The sequence below is a fragment of the Musca autumnalis genome, unplaced genomic scaffold, assembly GCF_047663935.1.
Source record: "Musca autumnalis isolate F117 unplaced genomic scaffold, ASM4766393v1 scaffold_1, whole genome shotgun sequence".
In the NCBI taxonomy this organism is placed as follows: Eukaryota; Metazoa; Arthropoda; class Insecta; order Diptera; family Muscidae; genus Musca; species Musca autumnalis.
In genome coordinates, this window is record NW_027411644.1 from 319298402 (window position 1) to 319320936 (window position 22535).

Here is a 22535-nt window from a genome sequence, read left to right on the forward strand (position 1 = left end):
GTCATTTCTGGTAGATGAATAAAAGACAAAGTGCTGCCAAGTTTTAATTATTTTTGATACTTCTACCAGAAATGACACAAAACATTACTCAAACGTTGGATGTGTTTTCAGCTTCATTGTGTTCTCACCTATACGGACCGTAGAGCGTCGCGTTACAACAGCCACATCAAAACTTCAAGAACAAACTTAGCATCACTTATACCCCGGTTACACTATTGAAGGTTAACCCACTGGGTTTTATAGATCCAGTGGGTTAATCTTTGCTGGTTACACTTAGCTTTTCGAGGATATAAACTGTCAGCTGATGTTTGTTTACGTATACATACAAAATAACTAATAAAGTCGTGTGTTACACATTTACAATTTCTCGTATGAGATATCGTCCCCTCTTTGCTCATATTGGTATATTTTACACACAGGAATACATTTTTGTATCATGGTATCAATCGTACTTTTTGTTAAAAAAGTGTCTAATGAAAAAATAATAATAATTTTATGATTTCCAAATAACTTCAGATTTATTAATGCCATGTTCAGACTGACGGTAATTCGTTCTCTATTCGTTGTTCGACCCCAAATTACGATATAATTACTTCATTTCCCATACAAAATTTTGAGAACGAACAACGATTTGTGTACTTTGTTCAATTTAAATTACTCTCAGAATGACGATAAAATATGTCCCATCTCTAACAAATGAGAGAATTTATCGAAATAAATTAATTATGACAGGAAAAATATAAAATTTAAAATTTATTAAAACCCAAAAATTTTTAGAAAAACTGCAAAACCTGAATGAAAAGTAAACGGTTCAAGGACTAATATACTTTCAAATCATAGCAAATTTTCTCTTTTCGTTTATTGTAGTTGCATTTCTTGTCCATCGTTTCAAATCCGCGTACAAATTTAGGAACAAAAATCAAATGCCTGCCAGAAAGTCTGTATACCAAAAAGTTATTTTGGCAGGTCTCTCTCTCGTTAATTTTGAAATTAGAAAAATATTTTTATTTGCTGAAAACACCAAAATTGTGAAAAAAATAGAAAAGATGAATGAAAATAATGTAATTAAATATTAAATAGATATCTGAAAGAAGGACAAATAGTTTTTCAGTTCATATCAATAAATTTTAGTCGTCTTTTGGACGAAACTTTCTTTAAAATCAGAAAATAAAAAGTATGAAAATATGAATCATGTTGCTATGAATTGTGTAACATGTCGTATGAACGGGTTAATTCGTGTACGTAATTAAGAGAACGAACGACGTGATTCAAATGCTGGTATGAACATGGCATAACTTCATACAATCGCATGCGACAAATCGTAAACGTGTAAAACACGACAAACTCTGTTGCAAAAACAGTTGCAACTTTTGGTACATTTTGAGTAGAGTTGGATTTTTTTGCACAAATACCGAATACAACACTGTATTTTTGGTGGATTTGTGCCGGATTTAAAATAAACCCAGCCATGAGAGGATTTAATTTTTGTATGGCAAATCTGGTAAGATTTGAGCAGATTAAGGAAATAAATCCTCGTGAAGTGGGTTAACCCGCCAAAAAGCTGTAGTGTAACCGTGCTATTACACTTTTTTCATGTGGTTGTTGTTAAGCCCCCGGCACATACGGTCCGTTGTGCGTCGCGTCACGCGTTAGAAACAACAACCACATGAAAAAAGTGTAAGTGATGCCAAGTTTGTTCTTAAAGTTTTCATGTGGTTGTTGTAACGCGACGCACAACGGACCGTATGTATTTGGCCCTTTATTAACGCGTGACGCGACGTACAACGGATCGTATGTGCCGGGGCCATAAAGGTGAGAACACAATGAGAAATTGATGCTTATAGCCCGTTTCCACGGTACGTCGTTCGTTCTCTATTCGTTGTTCGACCCATAACTATGAATAAATTACTTATTTCCCCACAAAAAATTCTATGAACGAACGACGATTTTGCTACGTTGTTCGATTAGAAATACTCTCTGAACGACGAATAAATATGTCCCATCCCTAACAAATGAGAGAATTTATCGAAAAAATTAATTATGACATGTCTAAATTCAAAATTGAAAAATTTGTTGAAAATACAAAAATTTTTAGAAAAAAGAAAAAGGATGAATGAAAATTAATGAACTAAACATTTTATATAGATGCAGAAGGAAGATGGTTGTGTTTCCTTCTTAATTCCACACACATTTCTTGTCCATTAGTTCAAAATCGCGTAAAAAATCAGAAACAAATAACTGAAAGTCTGTATACACAAATATTGTTTTGACATGTCTCTCTCTTTAATTTTGAAAATAGAAACATATAAAAATGTATTGAAAATACAAAATTATTCAGAATTTATGGAAAAAATGAATGAAATGTGTGTAGTTAAATATAGAAGATATATTTGAAGGAAAGTATATTGCTTTTCCTATTCATTTAATGTATATTTTATGTGTTTTCAGTTCAAATTTTCCTGAAAACAAGGAAACAGAAATGAAGGTAATTTTGTTTATGTTTCTGTTAATTACGAATGGTGTCGTGGAAACGGGTTAATTCGTGTACGTCGTTCGACAGGCGAACAACGTAATTGAAACGCTCGTGTGAACATGACATTATCCAAGCCTGAATTTCTGTAAAGGAATGAAGAAATAGAAAATCGCTTTTGAATTAGGTAGTACCTGGTCTTAATTCATTTACTTGAGCGTGAAGCATGCAACAAAAGTCATCGTGTTTCTATCTTAACCCACTCAGCAAAAAATTCTGGAAGTTGTGCATATGGAGTTATAATTTCACAACATCCTTCGATGCAGTCAACACGGAGTTATGAAAAATGCACTCCGTTGGATACAATTTATAAGCAATTGCTTTAGAAATCCCTACAAATAAAAAAATACAAATACAGTTGGTTGATCCCTACCCACCGCTAGCGAAATCATTTATTCTAAAAATAAGAGAGAGTGTACATAAAAATTTCTAAGAATTTGTTATAAAATAAAGAAATAAAAACTTAAGTTCTGTTCCTTTACGTGCAAGAATCTTCAAGTTTTACCATTTTTTACTCGAAAAGCGTTCCTTTACTTCAGACACTATACAATTCATTGGTCTGTTCAAGAACTGCAAGAATCTACTAGGAAAAAATGTTATCGTAGTAAAAAATGGTAGCTTCTTGCAGGTTCTGGAACAGAGCACATATGGGAGCAGTTTACAACTTTTACTACTTTTGCCGGTTTTACCATTTTCTAAAATAAAGGAACAGACCATTAAGTTGCAAGCATTTTTGCGGTAATTCACAAGACGGAAATTTTTAATGGAGTGGAGTCCAGTTGGAGCCCATGTCGAAAGCTGAACTAGCGATGGGAGGGCAACATAAAAAACCTTTAGGATGATGAAGCAAAATAAGATGCGCTTGGATTAATTGGAGAACGGAAAAAGTAAACTCAAATGTGATTTAATTCAATGGAAACTTTTTTTAATTTGTGTTTATATAATAAAGTTCTTTGTATTAATGTTTCACACAAATAATAAATGCATTTTATATATTCTGGGATATTTCGCAATGGCTTGCATTTTTATTGCATCTTTAGACTGACTAAAAATGCAATCGAAAGAGTGCCTTTAAATTTAATCCAAAACTCAACATCAAAAGCTGTGATTTGGATCGAATATGGAGTGCATCCTAGCTGTGTGCTGTGGAAGCAAAATGGAGTGAATCCTAGCTGCGCGCTCCCTTGTAAAATTCATAAGTGAATTCATAGAAAAAATGTACTCCAACGGCATTTATACTGTACATTTGTAGTGATTCAAGTGCATCCGCGGATGCAAACTTTTTGCTGGTATCTTTTCCTATCCCAAGCAAGGCAACCAGGCGAGGCAGCTTATGTACGTAGGCCTTTAAGGTGAGAACACAGTCAGCTCATAGCTTAATTTTCCTGCTTAGTAGGCCGCTTATTTCTTGGCATCACACATCGAAGCGTAAAATTCATGGGCGCTATAAACATAATAATAATTATTTCAATATATCAAATAAAATTCAATTTTTTAATACGAATTGTTGGTAAATAATTGGTACCGATCCATGTACCGATCATAAAAATTACAGTCAAATTCTATTTTTCAGAGTGAACACGTCAAGAATCATGATACAATGATACAAGGTAATCTCATTTCAAAAAACCGTCCTTGAGCTGTCACATACAACCATGCATGAAACGATATGAAAGTTGTTTTTGTTATTGTATGTTAATGACAACAATAACAAAATAGTCTTTGTTTACGTTTTCAAGAAATTGATTTCTGATTTCAATTTTATTGAAGCAGAATAAAATATTCGTTATTTTGAGAAAAGGACAAGAAAAACGGTAAGCAAAAATTAAGCAGACAACAACGCGGTCTATGTGGATATATGGAAATTCAGTGAAAACCGCAAAATAACTGTGAAAAGGCAGAGATAAATTTTGATTGATATAACTTCAATGTTTTTTTATTGTTATTCGTGTTATTGCAGTTTAGCCAACGCAAGACCACTGGAAAATAATGGCAAATCATGAATGATGGTCAGCAAGGGCACCCATTCGCCCTGATGACAAAATATCTACCAATTGAGGCGTTGTAATAAGCGTGGTACCACTTGGCCAGTATGTCATTGGGTTGCAGCGAAAATGAATGAGTTTATATTCAGAATGTGTGCCTTTTGTTACAGGCCCGGATATATGGATGGATTCTGCAAATGTTATGCGTGTGTATTGTTGTTTGTAAATAGTATATGATGACTATTGTTTGTTTTTGTATATGAGTGAGTGTGATTGTTAATAATGATGCTGTTTTGTTTTTCTTTTAGTATGAGGAAAAAGATGGTTTGATGAAATTGTTTATGGATCTGAAACAAGTTCTCAATCGCATTGAAGATTTGAGATTATTAGATTCCAATGTGTTCCTGGCACCATTTTTGGAGATTATACGTACCGAAGAGACCACGGGAGCTGTGACCAAATTGGCATTGTCAGCTATAAACACATTTTTTATCTTATGGTTTGATAGGTAATCATAAAAAAATACCTCTTCTTCAAACAAACTTAATACCAATGAAGATTCTTGCAGATCCCACCTGTCCAAATTTGGCTGTGACCATCGAAAATATTGCCGATGCTGTTACTCACGCCCATTTCATTGGCACTGACCAATCTTTAGATGTTGTTACCTTGTTTCGTGTTGAAGAAGTCTTACATACCTTAATGCGCAGCCCCGAGGGTTCCATGCTCACCAATGAGTCGGTGTGTGAAGTAATGTTGAGTTGTTTTAAAGTATGCTTCGAACCTCGCCTCAATGAATTACTGAGCCGTTCCGCCGAACAGGCATTAAAAGATATGGTGCTTTTGTTGTTTATGCGTTTGCTACAGTTTGCAGATGATCGCACTGAATCGGGCATGCAACAAAAACGCTCTTCCAAGATGGCGGTTAGTCAAGAAAATTTAGTACGCAGCCAAAGTTATAAAGGATCCGATTTATCCAATGTCGGTGTGGAAGAACAAAGGAAAATTTCCACACAATCAGCTCCAGGTGATGAGGTGCAGCAACAAAATTCAGCAACACCGGGCCACTTGCATCAATTGAAAGCACCACCACTGGCTACAACTCCGGCCACACCAGCTGGTAATATTGTTGATTTGCAGGGTAAAATAACCCAAACCCCAACACGGCTAGTGTTGTGGATAGCGAGGTCCAGGAAACCACTCCAACAACGAACGCAGAGACAAATGCTCCTTCGATATCGGTGGAACCAGCTTCACCACCCACAAACACCACTCAAGATGAAGGTATGGCACCATTGGTACTATACGGTTTGCTCTGCATTCAAGAACTGTTTCGTTTCTTGATATTGCTTTGCAATCCCTTGGACAAACAAAACATCGATACCATGATGCATATGGGTTTGAGTCTGCTGACCGTTGTTGCCTTTCAAGTGGTAGCCGACAAATGCTGAAATATGACTCATTATTGCAATTAGTCAAGTATGATTTATGTCGCAACCTATTTGCGGTAGGTTTATAGCTTATCAGTTACAATTTTCTTTATTAATGTGACATTTTTCTTTACAGTTCATGAACTCGGAACGTTTGACCATATTTGCAGCTGATTTACAAGTCTGTTTCCTCATGTTTGAATCAATGAGAGGCCATTTACCTCAAAAAATTGTCGGAATTGGCTTTGGACAAACTTTGTAACAGAGCTTTATATCAACTATGACTGTGATTTGTATTGTATTTGAGAGTCTAACAAATACATATGTTGTCCAAGTATACCTTGTCGGCCACAAATGCCATTTATAAGACTCACATATTGGCAATGGATACATTGATATCGGTGGTGGAATAAAAATGGAAATTAATTGTGTGGTTGCCAAAAATGGTGGCGGCCAACAGGCAAATAATACAGCAGGTGGCGGCGGTGGCTCGCAAACATCCTCTTCGTCACTACGCCATTCACGTCAAAACTCCGGTTTAGAGGGTATTGTCATAGATGATCCCAATACATCCGAGGAGAATTACAATGTGGCAAACATATCCAGGTTAACCGTTTAACCGAAAAAGGACTTGTAAATTCGATGCAAAAAGCTATGAGTGTTGACAAGATTAGTGTGTGGAAATTGACCCCTGGTGCCTATGATGGCGTTTCTTCATCTGGACCGAATCTGCATTCGCCTTCTTAAATCTAAAGAAAACAGCGAGTTGCTGCGTGACCCGCGCAAGAAGCTCTTCTGTCGAATCCATTGTCCAATGTTTGTCAACTCATTACGTTGAATGAATGATTATTTATAATGATTTATTATAATATAAAAGAATATATAAATATAAGTTTTGCAGCCGTATCGCTTACAGTATATATATCATGGGGAAAAATACATATAAAATGTTGTAGTCATGATTGTGTAGTCCTCGTAATCATGACTATCTAATTTGGGGGAGACATTTCGACAGTTGTCCTGCCAAACAAACATTTTAGTTTGTCTCCGTTGCATTTTTTGAGATTTGGATCATTTTGTCGGGAATCGAGGACTTGCCCATGTTTGAAAGGAATATTCCGATGTGCAAAAGTTGGACCAATGTCTCTCACTCTTTCAATTATTGTGAACACCAGCCATTTATACTGGGCACTGTAATATCTTGATAGCTTTTGGACAAATATGTCTAGAAGCTTGCACTTAATCACGAAACACATAATTTCACAGTATAGCCCAGCTGCCAAGGAATTTAAAAACGATTCCCTAACAGTCCTTAAACGAAATTTTTGTGTGGAGGCACTCGAAGGACTGGATCTACATATGTCTGGAAAAAATGACGAATATTTTTTAGACAAAGTCAGTAATTACTCTCGTGAGTTATCATACGCACCATTTTAGCGAAAATCTGTGAACTTTTATGGGGCAGGTATCGGAAGAAGTTCTCCAAATTGATTACATTTTTGAAAAATATGACGGGGACCAATTTTTGAACTACATCAGTTGATCCGTTCGAGAGTTATCCTTTAGACGGACGGACAGACAGTGCAAAATCGACTCCAAATTGTCTGAAAATTTAAGTTTAAAAAATTTGAAATTAAATTTGTTTGGAATTGGAAATATGTATAAATAAACCTGACATTTCTGTGTTTTAACATATACATACATACAAAGTTTGTCAAAATCATTTTGCCAATGAAGGGACGGCAAAGCGAATACAACTCTGTGAGCTGTGAGCGTGAGGTTACCTTGTATCATTGTATCATGGTCAAGAATGAAGCCAGGCGAAGAATTCAAAAGTTCAACAATTTTCAACTTTGTGGTCTGAAGCCTCGCTTCGTTGTGGTCTGTCCTATTGAAAACAGTACAATTTCACTTTTGCGCTTTGAAGAGAGGCGGAAAAAATAAGCAACAAAATTCCATTGTGTTCTCACCTTTAAGGTTAAAATACAATGAACTTTGCTGCTTGCTTCACGCTTGATTTCATGTAAAAGCCTAATGGCCAAGTACTACCTAATTAAAATGCGATCTTGCATTTATTTATTCTTGTACATAAATTTAGGCTTGGATAAGCGTGAATTTCTCATTCTGTTCGCACCTTTAGGGCTGAGTACATAAGCTTGCTTACATAAGCGGTCTAAGACCGCCATCAGACCATCTGCTTTTTCACATGTATGAATCAGCTGGTCTGTATATTAGTACACCCAAAGTGACAACATACATACGAAAAAGCAGATGGTCTGATGGCCGCCTTACCTCTGATAAAAGAAACTCCACCTAATACATGGAACGCTTTTCATTATTGTGACGTTGGTACCCATTACATATACGAAGTAATCATTACCCTTGTCAATTTCTCGGTGCGCATGTATATACAATATGGCGCCCCTTTAATTAAAGCGTAGTTTACTAGGATATGTTCGTTTAATAAATAAAAGATCGTATTTTTACATATCTATGTGAAATATCTCTTCATTTCTTGCTACAAATTATGTTAAAATAGATCACAATTGTGATTTGCACGAACAAAATGGCAAAAGTAAAGTTGACGTCTCGCAAATCATCAAAGAAATCTTCCACGGCCAAGAAAAATATTAAAGGTGAAATGACAATTATTGCTAGGAATAATGAACAAAATGATGCATATTTAGATGAGTACTATGATATTCAGTCAAAAATTCGATTGTGCTTTGTGAACATTAAACGAGACAAAAGAATAAAAATAGCTGCTTCTGGAAGTGGTGATGGCTGTACGATCAATGACAATATCAAATTGCAGGCTCAATGTAATACAGTTGATACAAACAATGACGTCACTGTACAAGATAAAGCCACCGAAGAAAATGTTGAGACAAGAGAAATGGAGAGTAGAAATGCTTCCAATTCACATTGTGAATCGGAAGTTTTTGAATTGTCCACAGAATCCAGTTATGGTAAAGATATATCCCCACACAAGCAAATGTCCCACAAGCAATGTAAAGTCAAAGTAAAACGCCTGGGCGGCAAAATACAGTCTCTGTATATAATGAAGAAAACTCCCACAAAAAAGACGTCGTCATACAAACAAACAAGAAAATGTGCTGTAAAACTGCGCAAAGTTTCATTGCCGCTCCAAAGACCTAGACCACCCACAGCAGGTGAGACAAGTTACGATATGCAATTAAGTAGATATTATGATATTCAATCAAGAATTCGATTGTGTTTTGTAAAAATTAAACGTAATAGAATGTTAGAAAAGCTAATTCGTGGTAATGTTGGTGGTGTGGACTGTTTGATCCATCATACTGACAATGATTACAATGATTCTTTAAAAAGTAAGGCCTATCGTAAAGAAACAAACACTTCATTGTGTGAATCTGAAATTTATGAATTGTCTCGAGATACTCTTTCGGAATGTTCTTCAAGCGATCGATTACAATATAATACAGACACTTCCCAATGTGAATCGGAAGTATATAAAATATTATCCCCTGAAGCTTTTACCGATAATAAAGAAAATTTGTCCATCGGTGCCCGAAATGACGAGATTTCAAACAAGCTGGTGCCACGAACGTGTGTGGTAAAATTGCATAATATGTCTATGCCTCCAAATTGTCTAAACCACTAGGATCAGGTGAGATAGAAAATCGGATGTTTCGATTATTAATTGAACTTCCATCTGAGTGATAAAGGCAGATTTTGAAAATAAATGTTGATCCGTTAATTTTGCGGTTTGTCGTTAAGCTGTGGAACTTCTTTCCTTTACCGACCCATCGCTGAAATGTATGAAAATGTTGCAAAAGATAGTCCGTTTTATAACGATTCCCACGATTACGTTTGTTGCGGAAATGTATGTTTCCCGAGATTTAAGTTTCCAAAGTTCCACAAAGGAATCGATATGAAAAGCACTATCTGTGGTAACATTTTCATATCTTTCAGCGGTGGGTCGGTAAGGGAAAGATAAGGCATAATAAGTTGCTTGTAAATTATTAGCTATTGAAATCATGCGCAAAATGGGTTATAAATGGCTATACTATTGTTCGCCATAACAATGGTGTAAGTTATTCTCTCGGTTCCTGCTGAAGTTTTCACTACAGCTGTCTTGCTCCGGTTGTACTAATCACAGCGATACAAATTTATTATTTAGAGGAATATATTAGATCATGAAGATCCCTAGTGACATACCTGGGTGGGGGATCCTATCCACCATATCCTTAATAGGTACGATAATAGTCTTTTATTTCTCATGCCCACTAAAGACATGAGGAAGAACCCTGTTGCATTTCTCAGGACAACATTCTGACAAACCTAAATACTTTTCCATTGCGCTGTATGTACATCGTAGGGACCAGTAATAAAAGGACCATCTGTGGTATGGATGTTGTCACAGCGATTCGAGTGGTGACCCTAAGCTGGACATGTTCCAAATCCATTATGTATGTATGTATTTTGAATATACATATTATAAATATTGTTTTTTTCTTATTTCAGAATTGACTGCTATTGCCGAAATGGAGGATGAAAAGCTGGCTTCATCTTTGTCACAGATTGAAAATCCTTCTTTGGATCAGGAAAAACGACAAGCTTTTTCAAAACTTTCGCTGACTAAAAGAAAATCACTAACCTCGGACGTGTCCAACAGTGAAGAACATGAAAATGAGGCAAAACAAAAAGAGTTGAAGGAGAAAATGGTAGCTAATGAAGTTGATGAAAATGGCAATAAAACAGAAGAATCAAAGCAATCAAAAGAAACATTAGAATCCAATACTAAACCAATTCGGAATACCCGCAGACAACAGTCAGCTAAGCAGCTTAAACTAACGGAAATGAAAAATATCGCAAACATGAGCAAAATCCATTTTGTTCCACAAACGAATTCGACCATGGTTTTTGAACATTTCATAGATTTGAATGAACCCGAGAGGAATATTGAAATTGTAAATAGAAAAGACAATAATAATAAGGACAATAATAACAATGAAAATTGTAATAATGTTGAAAAAGGAAATGAAGAAGGGAAACGCGGACGACCAAGAGCAAAGAATTTGGATGGAAGCAAAGAACCTACCAAAACTGAAAGACAAGTACCGCTTATGTCTGTTAGAAGAACTTCCAGGAGAAGGCAAAACTCAAAAGAAAATGTCTCACACGAAGAATATGAAGCCATGCAGATGCAAGAAAATGTGAGCAATGATACGGAAACTAATATGCAAACAAGACGGACAAGAAGGCAAAATATCAAAGAAAGAGTATCACAAAAGCAAGATAAAGCCATACTGAAGCAAAACAATGTGGCCCATGAACAGGAAAATCATAGCAAAACAAAACAGATAACAAAACTGTCGACTAGAAGTGCAGTAAGAAATCAAACTTGTGAAAATGTTGTTCCTGTCAAAACCATTGTAAATAGAGTGGCAAATGAACATAACTCTAACCAAACCAACAACCACGACAAACATAAAGGCAATATAAACAAGTCGGAAAATATTGAGAATAGTATTGAAATACACGAAAATTCGGTGCCAACAGCTGCAGCTAGTAAAGCAGAAGTTCCTCGAACAAAAACAATATTAGCATCTAAGAAAAATATTACATCAAAGACAGCGAACAATCAAAGTCCTCCTGATAATAACCAAGACAAACTCAAAGGCAATTTAAACAAGTCGGAAAATGTTGAGAATAGTATTGAAATACAGGAAACTTCGGTGCCAACAGCTGCAGCTAGTAAAGCAGAAGTTCCTCCAACAAAAACAATATTAGCATCTAAGAAAAATATTACATCAAAGACAGCGAACAATCAAAGTCCTCCTAATATTGAAAGGGTTACAAGCATCAATGATGCAACTGGAACAACAGCCAGTACGTTTAATGATATTAATGCCTCCAGCCCAACTCACTCGTTACAAAACACCAATAAGTTACCACCACAAAACTCAAGTAAAACACATAAATTTTTTCACCGCAATAATGGATCTCATGCAAATGTGGCCACGAAAACTACGGCCAATAAAAACATTGGCGCTCTAAAGAAAACCCAACGTGTACGTTCTTCGCAAGTGAAACGAGAACAAATTTATGAATTTCTATCACAGTCACAATCACAAACATCCGACTCAGAGGGAGGAAGTGGTTGTAGATTTGTTAAACCAGCTGATCCCATGGAGGATGTCATTAAAAAACTAATCGAAGAAGGTAAGGTTGTGGTTGCTAAAAAATTGAAAGGCAAAGGTCGGACCAGAATTAAGCCGACAAATGCTAAACCCAAGAAAATGCAAAATAAAGTCAAATTTAAAGCCAAGGAAAGAGGAGGCACTGTAAAACAAAATACCAATGCCAAGAAGAAAATGGTGGGTGATAATACAAATGCTGGACATAATATTCCACCCACAACAAACAACACCAAAGCTCAACAAATGATTGGAAACAATCGAAACGATGATGATAATGATGATCATTTTGCTCCTCACTTTATGGATGATGATGATGATTATGATCTGGGTAATGCGGATGTAGATGTGGATTATAATTTGAACAAGTCAAGCAGCCAACAGATATCATCAATTCCACCAGTAGTTGCAAATTCTGATCATCCGGAAGGCACGTTTAGCAATTTAGCCAAGTCGGTATTGATTAATCAAGCAGGTCAAGCAGGTCGCCGTTCTGCCGATGCCCAAAAAATAAAAGCCCAACGTTTATTGGCCATGGCCAAAAAGATCATTAGTACCCCTAAAAATGTTAAAACGCCTCCTCTGCAAGCGGCATTAAATGTCGATTTCTCACCCATACCCTGGCCCAATAAAAGACCAGCCACAAAAGCTTCACCCTGGCGCATTGATGAAGATGCCAATCTACCAAGGGTATTCAATTTCTCACGGAGTACAGGAAACTTGCCTTCATTTTCAAGTGATTACATACCTCCAACACCAAGGAAAGAAACTCCCAAAAATAGATCAAGTTTGCCGGAGCTACAAGAGACACCAAACGTCGAACCACCCATACAACAAGAACAGCCACAATTCGACTCGCCTCTTCCAGCAATACCCATACAACTTTCGGCATCATCAACACCCCTACCGCCAAATGTACCAAACATCAGTGTACCATCTTCGTTCTCCTCCAATGATTCCAATGCAGAAAACCAACCTCCACCAAGACCAACAAACGAACAAACTCCTAATGAAAATGAAGACATATTTAATTTAAAACAGCTACCAAATCCAAGACGGGCCTTAACCTATCGAAGTCCCCTAAAGGCCATAAATATTCTGGAAGTTGTACACCTACCACCGCTGCAGAAATCATTTTTGGAAAAATCTCAGCAGGAAATGTTGGGTCTCAAAGAATTGCCCGCCAACGATGACAACAATTTTAAAACACCCCAAAAACCTACAAAGAATAAAAAAACAAAGACAAAATCTCCCAAAAGAGACCTTTTTGGCTTTGAAGAATTTCTATCACAAACTGATATGTCCAGTCAAGAGTCGGATACAGAACAGCAGCCATTAATACGGCAAGACCAGCGACAAACGCACAAAGAAAAAACAATTCCATCCCTCACCGACAACAATATACACAATAAATTAACAAATTTACGAAAGTTACGACCGGATGGTTTGGAGGAAAGTTTTCAGCAGCAACAACCACAAATTGGCAAATTACCAAATCTCTTCAATGAGGTCGGTATAGAGAACAATAACAAGGGACAAAAATCCATAAAACAAATGTTGTGTTCAACCATGATCGATGAGCGGCCATCGACAAGTAAAAAGGCCATGGAGGAATTAAGATTACGCAATTTACCGCCAAAGGCGGCTGGTTTTAATTGTGCCACGAATTTTAATTCCAATATAAGTGAACTCTTTAAGGATCCAGAACCGGAAGAAACTACATTTAATGAAGATGTAAGTAGCACTATTCAATTTATCTATATCGCATCTATTCAACAAAAGGGTAGTAAATCAAAATTTTGAAATGTTCCCATTTTTATTAAAAAAATGACTCACTATTTTGTCTACTCCTTCATGGAAAGAATACCGTTTTGCCAGTCTTCATGTCTTCAGAGTTACTAGTAATATATCAACAGTTTTTTATCTCTTACTGAAAAAAAGAAATTTGGAGTTACTATCCTTTTGTTGAAAATGTGCTTTATGTATGTTGAAAGCGATTGAAAATAGTACGTTTGCACTAAAACAATTTGTGCAATGAACTATTTTCTTGGGTAGCTATACCAGATCGCAATATAAAATGGGAATTCTTTGGCAAAATCCGCCTTATTGTGATTTTGTTATTCTAAAGAATGACCGATTCAACAGGGCCTCAAAGATTTCAGTTCATCTTTGTTGGTAGTATAAGAATCATACATTTGTTTTTATATATCGCCACCTTGTGGAGGTTACGCCTTTTGTCATTTCTATTTGGATTTCATTACGAAATTTCGCAATATTTTTTCTAATTTCAGGAAGCCCATCGCACCTATATCCGCCCCTATAAACGTAAACGTCGACTCAGAGAAAATAAACTCGTTTTTGTTTTGGATAGTGACGAATCTGAAGATGAAGACGGTAATCACTCAAAATCGCCACAAAAACGTAAAAATCGTAATAAACACCAGAACAGTCATGAAACAGACACAAGTTCGGAACAACAGAAACCAGCGAAACGAAAGAGAAAATGCAAAGAAAATCCGGAATTGAAGACATTTGTTGAAGAGTTTCAGGAGATGTGCAAAGAAGTGGAAAGTTTTGAAATGATTGTGGAAAAAAGTGCATAGTTGAGCATCATATTATTTTATTTTGTGTTAAGTTATGTAAATAGGAACATTTTTGAAATATTTTAAGTAATCGCAAAGAAAAAGTTTAAGATACAAATTTATATTTTTAGTAATATTTTCGTTTGCAGTCCATAGTCTAAATTCTCAAATTTATGTTTTTATGTTTGCCTTTTAAAGGGGTCTCTGCGTGTGTTTCCTTTTATAAACGTTCTTATTTTTATTTTTTTAATATATGTATGTATTTCGATGCAATTTAGTATTAAGACAAACCATTAATTGATAAGCTATACTTGTAGACATAAGCTTAAACAAAAATATTGAAACATATAAAAAATATATATTGATTGATTCAATAGTCTTCTTTCCAATTATATGTACGAGTATCAAATGCAGTCAATTCATTCATTTGTTGGGATTTCCAAGACAAAAGAGGACTAATTGAAATACAACCATTACATGAGTCTTCTTTTATATTAAGTGGTGGCATTGACCTCTTAGAGAGTTGTCCTTTGGACATAATACTTAAAAATGTACAAGATCGAACGAAGGCAGACAAATCGGACGCACTGTAATGAAATTAGACGTGTGTTCTGCTGTGTCATCCAAAGGCTAAAACCTTTTCAGTCCATTATAAACATCACGTCGACGTGGGTTTTCTATTTCTCAACTTCATCCCTATTATTAACAACATTTTGCAGTTAGGGCCCTCATTTACTCCCTTTCACATTTTTGTAAACAATGTAAGGGGGTGCAAAACTTATACATTTTAAAGAAAAATGAAAAATGGGTTTAAGCCAGACTATTTTGAAAAAACTAAATTGTATTAGCTATCCCAATAAAAAACGACGCCACCAATGTTAGATTTGAGAAACACTGGCACCGTTTGCATGGTTGGCTGCGACAAGCTACCAACTGCATTTTGTTATGTGTAGAGTTGGGCAATCTAGTTCACTGAACGGTTCGATCTTTCTCGTTCCTTTTATCAAAAGGAACTAGTTCCTTAATATCGTTCCTTCGTTCCATATAGTTCCTTCGTTCGTTTGACATTTAACTCAAATGTTCTTTTTATTTAAATCGCTCCTTCGGATGAATCGTTCGTTCAAATATCATTTTGTGTAAAACTCCGCCGTTCTTTTAATGTGAAACAAATAAAAACACATTTTTATATTTTTTATTTTATAGAATTTATGCGCGCTTTATTAAAGACTAGTAACACATATTTGTAAATTTTTGTAATTGATAGAGAGAAGTTTTCACCTCATTATTAAAGGAATAATATTAATATGTGAGGCAATTTATGGTCCGCTCCCAGCTCTTTAAGTTTTCTTACTCCTTTGCCATTTTACAATCTTTGCATTTTTTACGGGAACACACACTTTTTATGTTGAAAATCTATTATATTTTCCTACACATGTCGTAGTTAAACGCAAAAGAAAAGAAATTCTTTTCTATTCTGTTTCTATTTTGTTTGTTATTGACGATGCGTGTGTTTGTGTGTATGTGAAGCGTTGGACAAATAGAACGAGATGAGCGAATAGAACGAGATGAACGAAAGGAACTATATAAACGAACGAGTCGGATATCGTTCCGATCGTTCCAGTCTCGGAATAGTTCCAATGAACTAGTTCGTTCCGGTACTACACAACTCTAGTTATGTGCATTCGTCGAAATTCGACGACACATAGCAGTGGGAAAAAGTTTGGTTTGTTTCGCAAACACTTTTGTCGGATTTGTGTTAGGTTGCCAAAGAAAAACTTCTCATTGAAGTTTTTTCTTTTTTTCACCGTTATACTTCGAGCTGACGATTGGTGTTTGGGTATAAAAAGTTTCTTGTTGAAGAAGTTATTGAAAAATAACTTCGGCGGAGAATATCCACAAACAAGAAACAAGGGAGCTGATGAGATCCAGTGACGTGGATCGAAACTAGTCTTCCCTGCCTTACCCCTTGGCGAACAATGCCAACCTTTTTCCACTAATAAATTAGCTATTTTAAAATAATGAAACAAAAACAATGGGATTAAGCCAGACTATTTTGAAAAAAATTAAAATTAAAAAAAAAATTAAAATGTGTGGGTCAATTTCGTATTGCTACCAGCGTCCAGTGGCGTTTCCAGTTGTAATTTTAACATTACGCATGGCAACAGTTGCCTGACGTCGTCAAATTCTGTTGCCGTAAAGTTCAATTTCGGGCGACCACAAATTAGCCGTCGCCGTGTATGTTTAAAAGTGAACAGAAAGGAGAAAATGAAACGTAAGTAACATTTTCATTTATTTTAAGTTACTTTGTTTAATATTGTACCACAATTTAAAATTGTACCACATGTGTTTCATGGTGGTTGAAAGAATAGAAGCCCACCCAAACGTAGCTCGAGGAGTCAGACTTTTTTGGCGAAGTTAAGGCCACTCTAAATAGATGTAGAAGAATGTTGCGGAGCAACTAAATAGTTGTGGAATTATTTTGAAGCCAAACCAAAGTGAAAATTTGTTATTAATAAGAACACCGCACTACACCAACTTTTACACAATTTTTTCTCTATTAAAGTCACCGCCATGGGGTCTTTGAAAACTTTCTTCTGCAAAAAATCGTAAAGCAGCACACACTTTAAGAAGTGGTTGTATGGCTGTTGACCTATGTACAGTCAACCAAAAAAGTCTACATACACCTTATAAATCTCGAGTTTTAAGGATAAGGAGGCATTTTTATGAAAATCCAAGTACATAGTTGTATTTCATATCCCTAATAAACAATATTACATACAACAAAAATATATTCCATAATCCGAATAACGGTAAATTCTATAAAAATTAAAAAATTAATAGGGAAAAAGTGTACATACACCCAACGAAATATTAAGATTACAGTAAAATTGATGGAGTAAGCAATACAAATTTTACATTTTATTGCTTTATCGAATGTCTCTGGTTGTCTATGATATATTTTAGACAAAATAGGAACATATTTGTGCTTTAATTGGCGTTATTTAAGGTCAGACTTCGTGTATAGCTCGGTAAGGCGGACCCTTGCAGATTTCTTTGAGTTTTTCAGTCTGGTTGTTTATGAAACCCCAGGAAATACAGTAGGACTAATTACTTTGAGATCCTAGAGCACTTTGAAGTAGTTATTAGGGATAATATATGCTCCTGAGCTTCGCTAAATATGCGAATTCCTGAGTTTTTCATAAGCATTCCAAGGGTCAAATTACAAGCAATAACCTTGGAATTAGCTTGTAATAAATATTTGGACCTTAACTTAATCAGAAATGTATAACATTATTATTCAAACCCGCTCCTAAAGTTTCCAAAGCATCAAAATAAAAGCACCACCAAAGAATACATGAAATTTGTATGAAATTTACACTGTCAACTAGTATGCTCTCGTATTATGATCGTTAGGGTCACCTGAAGCGCTATAAATGTCGGATAATTTTACATTGCTGATTCAATGGATGCTTGAGGATTGTACCAGACCTTATTTCAAGGTAATTCGAAGGCTTCTGCATATAATTTGACCCTTGGGATGTTGTGAAAACTATAAAATTTATGAGAAAACTTAGGAATTCGTATATTTAGCGAAGCTCAGGAGCATATATTATCCGCAAGAAAAACTTCATAGCGCTCTTGGATCCCAAAATTATTAGTCCCACTGTATTTTCTGGGGTTTCATAAACTACTAGACTGAAAAACTCAAAGAAATCTGCAAGGGTCCGCCTTAACAAGCTATACGCGAAGTCTGACATGAAATAACGGCAGTTTAAGCACAAATATGTTACTATTTTGTCTAAAATATATCATAGACAACCAGATGCATTCGATAAAGCAATAAAATGTAAAATTTGTGTTGCTTATTCCATCAATTTTACGGCAATCTTAATATTTCATTGGGTGTATGTACACTATTTCCCTATTAATTTTTTAAATTTTATAGAATTTACTGTTATTCGCATTATGGAATATATTTTTGTTATATGTAATATTGTTTTTTAGGGATATGAGATAGAACTATGTACTTGGATTTTCATAAAAATGCGTCCTTACCCTTAAAACCCGAGATTTATAGGGTGTATGTAGACTTTTTTGGTTGACTGTATTTTAAAAGTTCGTTTTAATGTCTCTACTAAATAGGATTTGAAACTAAAAAATAAACATTTATGTAGATGAATGTTAGAAACAACGCATCTACTCACAATACTGATTCAGTTCTAAAGGATTCGATTTTCCTCTTAAATGTCTTCTTATAGATGCTACGTTAAGTATATCTCCTCTACCATCAAAAAATGGTTTCACTGAGCTTATCATTTTAGAAAAATATTCCCTTTGGTTACAATTTGTTGTGATATTTTCTTCTCATTCAAATCAAAACAAAAAACGCTCCGCTACATCGCCGATAACTTCAGTATAAACGAATTACCTTCAGTATAAACAAGGCTTAATACTCAAGACAGACGGCGCTTAATTTGCATTAACTGTCTTAATTCAAATTAGTTGTGTCTTTTTATTCAGTAACCCCTTTTCAGAGAGTAAGAGAGATTTTACTCTTTGATACGAAAATAGAGAAAAAAGTAAAGACAGCATTTAGTAAACTTTAGCAAGATTACAGTTGATAACCAAAACAAAAACATTGGCGCCAATGCATGAAAGAAAAACTAAGAGCGTTTTCAGACGATAAGGTTTGACTGCTCAAAAACGTGGTTTCCGTTTTGACTCTCATTCGTAATTTTCACATCTAGTGTTGCGCTTTTGAAGTCATTTTATACAAGCGTACTTTTTGAACAAAAAGAAGTACGGTTTTACATAAATGTACCAAAAAGGTTTATGTGTGTATTGTATTTGAACATTTAAAAAAGTAATTCTTGTGAATCCCATAAAATTGGGTAAAATGTATGGGTTGTTAAATTTGTTGCCTCATATGCGCATGTCATGTAAAAAATAACGTAATAATTCTTACCACCTGAAGGTAAGATGATACCTGTTTACCAGCGTAAATTTTTCAAGAAAAATTTTTATGAAATAGGGAAATACCTTTGTTATTACAGGTACATAGAAGTCATATTGTTTTAAAGAACATCTTTATTTGTAAAAAATATGATGAAACAGGTAGATAATATCGTACATGCTAGTGTTGTATGTATGGCACAATATGCATATTTTTCTCTTGAATAACTAGTTACATAAAGTCCACCAAACGCAAAAATAAAAAAATTATAACATTTATGTACATGAACAATTTGTTGTATAATACTACAAAATAAATAAAAAATATTTCATGAACGAATTTATCCAAAAAGTACTTTATGTACGTTTTCGTTCACTTACTTCCACATTTTGTTTCAACACTGGCACAGTTTGCGAATGAGAACCAAAACGGACAACGCGTTTTTGAGCAGTCAAACCCTATCGTCTGAAAACCCTCTAAGTCCTAAAGCAATGAAAAAGTTCTTCAATTTTAAGCAAACTGAATAAAAAATTATTAATATATTAATAAAATAATCAGTAAATATAGCTGAATCGTAATATTTATAGAAATTTTCCACAAAAATAAGGTAAACAATAAGCAGCTGACCATTAACAGATGATTAAAAAACAGCTGATCGAACTTGCTAAATATTGCTGGGAAAAATTCTTTCAGTAACTTCTAGCAATTTCTCAGCAAACAACTGTCAAAATTGTTCTCACTTCGCTCTTCGCTGAAATTTTGTGTAAAAAAACAGCATTTAGTAACATTATTACAAATTATCACGTAAAAAGACACACCTATTAATTCGTGAATTATCCACATTCTTAATGCACAAAATCGAACTGAATTTAAAGCGCATTTAGGCATTTTAATATGGCAATACCGTAAAAGAGAACTCATATTCATATGAGGAAGAGAGAGCACAAAGAAAACACAAAATTACCGTGCAAACAACATCAAAACAGCAATCAGTTGTTTCGTAAATAAAAGAATAGACAGAGAAATTTTAGTGTGCTTGTTTTTGTGGGGGTCGCTCTTACAACCAATATGCTGTGTGTTCACTCAATTGCATTTTGTTTTTGGGTAAATTGCAAGATTGTTTTGATTTTTTGTATGAGGGTGTAGATGCGGCCAAATACTACCCACATATTGTCTTTAAAAATGTATAGTTCTTGCCTTTTAAAAATTGAGTATCTCGTAAACTGACTCAATTCTTGAGAGAATTTGACTGAGAGGATTTCTTCGTCTACACCATTGGTGTCCAAAATAAATGAGAGAGAATTGATGGGAGAGTAATGTCCCTTTGTTAAACAACGACTGACATAGCTCTCATTGGAATTCGTTATTCTCTGTTGTTACGACAACGTGCAGGCGTTGACATCAATGGTCTACACATGGTCTGTTCCAGTACCGCAAGGATCTACTAATTTTTACTATTTTATTCGATAACATAAAGGAAAAATTGTTATCGTAGTAAAAAATAGTAGCTTCTTGCAGGTTCTGGAACAGAGCAACAACCACAAATCTGTGGTTCTTGCCATTTTAAAAATTGAGTATCTCGTAAACTTAGGCCGCCATCAGACCATCTGCTTTTTCACATGTATGTAGTCACTTTGGGTATACTAATATACAGAACAGCTGATCCCATACATGTGAAAAAGCAGATGGTCTGATGGCGGCCTTACTCAATTCTCATTGAGTGAGAGAATTTGACTGAGAGGATTTCTTCGTCTACACATTCATTAGTCTATGGTTAATGCATAAACTGTCGTCTTTCAAGGTAAAATTAAATGCAGATCTTAATGCAAACTAATGCTGCCGTCTGTCTTGGGTATAAAACCATATTTTTTAGCATTAAAATTTAATTGCTGACGTTTGAACGTTTCACTAAAAAGCGTAAGGTATTGCCAACATTACATCGCTTTTCAAATGTGGCAATACTTAAATTTGTACAAATTAGACAAATTAAAATATTTACGGATTATTCTAATCGTGATACGTTGTTTGGTATTGTTATCAATCATACAGCACATTATTATTAATTATTTTTTAATCTTAGGAAAAGTTCCTCTTTTGTATTTTACATTTTAAAATTTAAACGTAATTAAAAGCATTTGTATTGTTGCACTTGTTCTTCACTTCATTCGTAATTTTCAAATTTCTCTGCTTCCATGGTATAAGTAAAGAGGTAGATTTAAATGAAAAAGATCTATAGAACCCTTGTTTTTCTTGAATTCCTAAAACTTCAAAATTAAGCAACAAGTGGGTTTGTTTACAACACCAATTTTGAGCATTTTATAAAAATCGCGAAAAATGAATGAAGGACCAATGTTTCTCCCCATAATCAAGTTGTGGATATGATAAAATGTTTGTTTCAATGATAACCTGACGAATTATTTCCATACAAATGTTCCAAAAATAATTTTAAAAATCATTGAATTCGATTGTTTTTAAAATTGTTTGGCATTTTATTCAAACACCACACACACATACACAGTTTGTGTATATTGTTTTGAAGTTTTAGGAATACTAGAATGAAAAAATTTAAATTGACATAAAGCTTTGGCTAACCTTTCTTATTAAACCATGTCTGCTTCCTTTTTCTAAATAAAAAAATCTGGTAGATGTATGGTCAGCTGATGAAAAAGCTTTCACAATTATTGTAACTTGTATTCGTCACTAAAACATTCGGCGTATCCAAAAATTTAAAAAATTATCCCAAATTAAGTTGTTAATGCTAACAAATTAACAAATAATGTATTATTTTAAAGTTAAGGCATCATAACTAAAAATACTTTGTTTTTGTTGCCGTTGCAATTGGACTATTCATCCACCTTGATAATTGTGTTAT

The 22535-nt window shown here is 34.8% G+C and overlaps 2 protein-coding genes across 5 annotated transcripts; both read left to right on the forward strand.

The window, feature by feature from the left end:
* The first annotated feature begins 4242 nt into the window (after positions 1-4242).
* On the forward strand, positions 4243-6865 carry LOC141390026 (uncharacterized). Its single transcript, XM_073962436.1, has 5 exons — positions 4243-4344; positions 4491-4721; positions 4824-5023; positions 5084-6022; positions 6082-6865. The coding sequence occupies exon 4, from the start codon at positions 5218-5220 to the stop codon at positions 5857-5859; it is 642 nt and encodes a 213-aa protein (XP_073818537.1). The 5' UTR covers positions 4243-4344; positions 4491-4721; positions 4824-5023; positions 5084-5217; the 3' UTR covers positions 5860-6022; positions 6082-6865.
* Positions 6866-8317: 1452 nt separating this feature from the next.
* Positions 8318-15098, forward strand: dmt (dalmatian). 4 transcript variants are annotated; one of them, XM_073962423.1, is made up of 3 exons: positions 8318-8581; positions 10452-13861; positions 14419-15098. In XM_073962423.1, the coding sequence occupies exons 1-3, from the start codon at positions 8512-8514 to the stop codon at positions 14728-14730; spliced, it is 3792 nt and encodes a 1263-aa protein (XP_073818524.1). In that variant the 5' UTR covers positions 8318-8511; the 3' UTR covers positions 14731-15098. The 4 variants fall into 4 exon arrangements, with proteins under 4 accessions (XP_073818524.1, XP_073818523.1, XP_073818526.1 ...); XM_073962422.1 differs by having other exon boundaries at positions 8330-9118; XM_073962425.1 differs by having other exon boundaries at positions 8374-10396.
* The last annotated feature ends 7437 nt before the right edge of the window (positions 15099-22535 follow it).

What these genes read in the sequence shown, in the direction of transcription:
- LOC141390026 (XM_073962436.1), top strand. Translation starts at nt 5,218, where the DNA reads ATGCGCAGCCCCGAGGGTTCCATGCTCACCAATGAGTCGGTGTGTGAA.
- dmt (XM_073962422.1), top strand. Translation starts at nt 8,512, where the DNA reads ATGGCAAAAGTAAAGTTGACGTCTCGCAAATCATCAAAGAAATCTTCC. An exon ending in ACCTAGACCACCCACAGCAG is followed by an intron (nt 9,119 to 10,451) that starts GTGAGACAAGTT and finishes TTCTTATTTCAG; the next exon opens with AATTGACTGCTATTGCCGAA. An exon ending in AAACTACATTTAATGAAGAT is followed by an intron (nt 13,862 to 14,418) that starts GTAAGTAGCACT and finishes TTCTAATTTCAG; the next exon opens with GAAGCCCATCGCACCTATAT.